At 39.1% G+C, this 1,907-nt stretch overlaps 1 protein-coding gene across 1 annotated transcript in view; it reads right to left on the reverse strand.

Annotated features, from left to right (window-relative positions):
- Positions 1 to 1,045: 1,045 nt before the first annotated feature.
- LOC109964871 (tumor necrosis factor receptor superfamily member 11B) overlaps positions 1,046 to 1,907 on the reverse strand; it is a 25,932-nt gene continuing 25,070 nt past the window's right edge. Inside the window, exons 5-6 of the mRNA XM_020608442.1 lie at positions 1,654 to 1,675; positions 1,046 to 1,453 (exon numbers count right to left, since the gene is read on the reverse strand). Coding sequence (XP_020464098.1) covers positions 1,046 to 1,453; positions 1,654 to 1,675 — 430 coding nt within the window. The remainder of the gene's footprint in view (positions 1,454 to 1,653; positions 1,676 to 1,907) is intronic.

Consider the following 1,907-nt stretch of genomic DNA (forward strand, 5'->3'; position numbering starts at 1 on the left):
TCTAGACTGCATCTCTATTTAATGATAATTTGCCTAATTTCCTTCTCAATTCTTCTTATCTTTGTTTAAAATCATCTAAAGTCTGTTTATCATCATCTCTCTCTGTCTTTGCTCGTATCATCTTAAACTCATCAAATATTTTAATACAGAACACTCACCATTCTGATGATATGCGTGCTCTCACGTCTGCCAAAGTGTGTCAGTTCACTTTATAGTGTTCACAAAGGAACCGATTTTTGTGTGGGTGGACAGTTTGTCAAACCTCTGTTTAAAAGGTCAAAACAACTTCCAACTTGTATTAGTCAGAAACAGAATATCAGACTTAACTGCTAAATGGTGTAAAGCTTTTAGGAAGTATCAGGACAAGGTGTGTGTGTCATTTGATGCAATGTGTAACACCCTGTCTGTAAGAAGAAATTAGTATTTCCACTCCACCCAAACAGTTCTCAAATGTCCTGGTGGCCTAAGGGTGGAGTATCTCTCATCAGGACCTTTCTCTCTTTCCTGATATTTTCTTTCTCACTCTACTAAGTACTGTCAAGTAAAGGAAAAATGTTTCTACAAATGATTTCTATAAAGCGGTGTGGTGGTGTGGCCTGTATAAAAATAATTTTGTGGAACAGTGAATCAGTGAGACCCAAACATAATCAGCACAATATGTATGTGATTATTCTGTTTACACACCTCTTTATGAGTTTTCCTTTCGTAAAACAGATTGTTTCCCCATGCCTACATTAAGTTCTATAAATGTAAAGCTTGTGCAGCTTAAACAAGTATAATTTAGTTCTTGTAATTTAGCTACATAAAATTTACATTACTGTATAGAAGCCTTCCATCTCATAATAGAGCTCATGACTGAGAGGTCTTGAGACAGTTTAAAGAAAAATCTGTTTTTGCACAACAGTGACGTCAATGACTTGAAACAGCTTGAAAAAAGTCTCACTCTAAAATTTCCATCCAACCACTTTTCACTGTTTGCACATGCATTGGTGTCATTTTATGCTTTAGACTGCATGTGTTCCTATTTGTATTTCCCATTTTCCTATTAATTTAAGGGCTTATGAGCCTTAAAACATGACTCATCCTGAAGCATAGTTAAAAACATTTTCTCATACAGCTTGTGTGCGGAGCTGGTTTCTATGATGCGACTGATTTTCTTCAGGCCTTTCAGCAGATTGCGTGGTGCCCCCTGGCTGCGCAGCACCCTCAGACTGTGAGATAGACCTTTGACTAGATCCAGGTCATAGTTTGCTGTCTTCCAAAGGTGAAGCAGCTGCAGAATGTACTGTCTGGGCCGGCAGGTAGAGACCACAGTTTGGACATCCTCTTGCCGAACTTTGACCCCTGGTAGGCTATTGGCAACCTTAAGAAGGTCATCTAGTGTCAGGTTCTTCAGACTGCTGCATCGTGAGACCTTTCTCTCACAGTGGGCCACACCTGGTGGGACAGAATGCTAACATTAGTACACAAAAAGCAGTTCTTGAATAAGAAGTGGCTCAATCTAAAAAGTGCAGACTTTGTTCAGACCTGTCGAGGTTTGTGTATAATTTTGGACCCAAATACAGAACCAAAGCAACAGAGATGTAATGAGATAACGGGGCTTTATTAGTGGCTAAGAAAACTGTGGCTAAACAGATGAACACTTTGGCAGACGCAGAGGCAAAGCAAACTAGATCTTGACATAGAACATAAGAGCATGGGCAAGAGACATCAAGCTTGTAACTGGAGATACTGTATGTGGTAACACAAAAATTCAGACAGTTCTCTTAAACCTTACAAGCTGTCCAACAAAAGTCCCTCAACAGTCCTCAGACAACAATACAAAAACCCAATAACTGAAACCAGCCGAGCTTAACTTTCAAAAGCAACCATAATGTACTCTTCACAAGTAATTAGGAGAAAACACT

The sequence above is a fragment of the Monopterus albus genome, unplaced genomic scaffold, assembly GCF_001952655.1.
Source record: "Monopterus albus unplaced genomic scaffold, M_albus_1.0 scaffold93.1, whole genome shotgun sequence".
In the NCBI taxonomy this organism is placed as follows: Eukaryota; Metazoa; Chordata; class Actinopteri; order Synbranchiformes; family Synbranchidae; genus Monopterus; species Monopterus albus.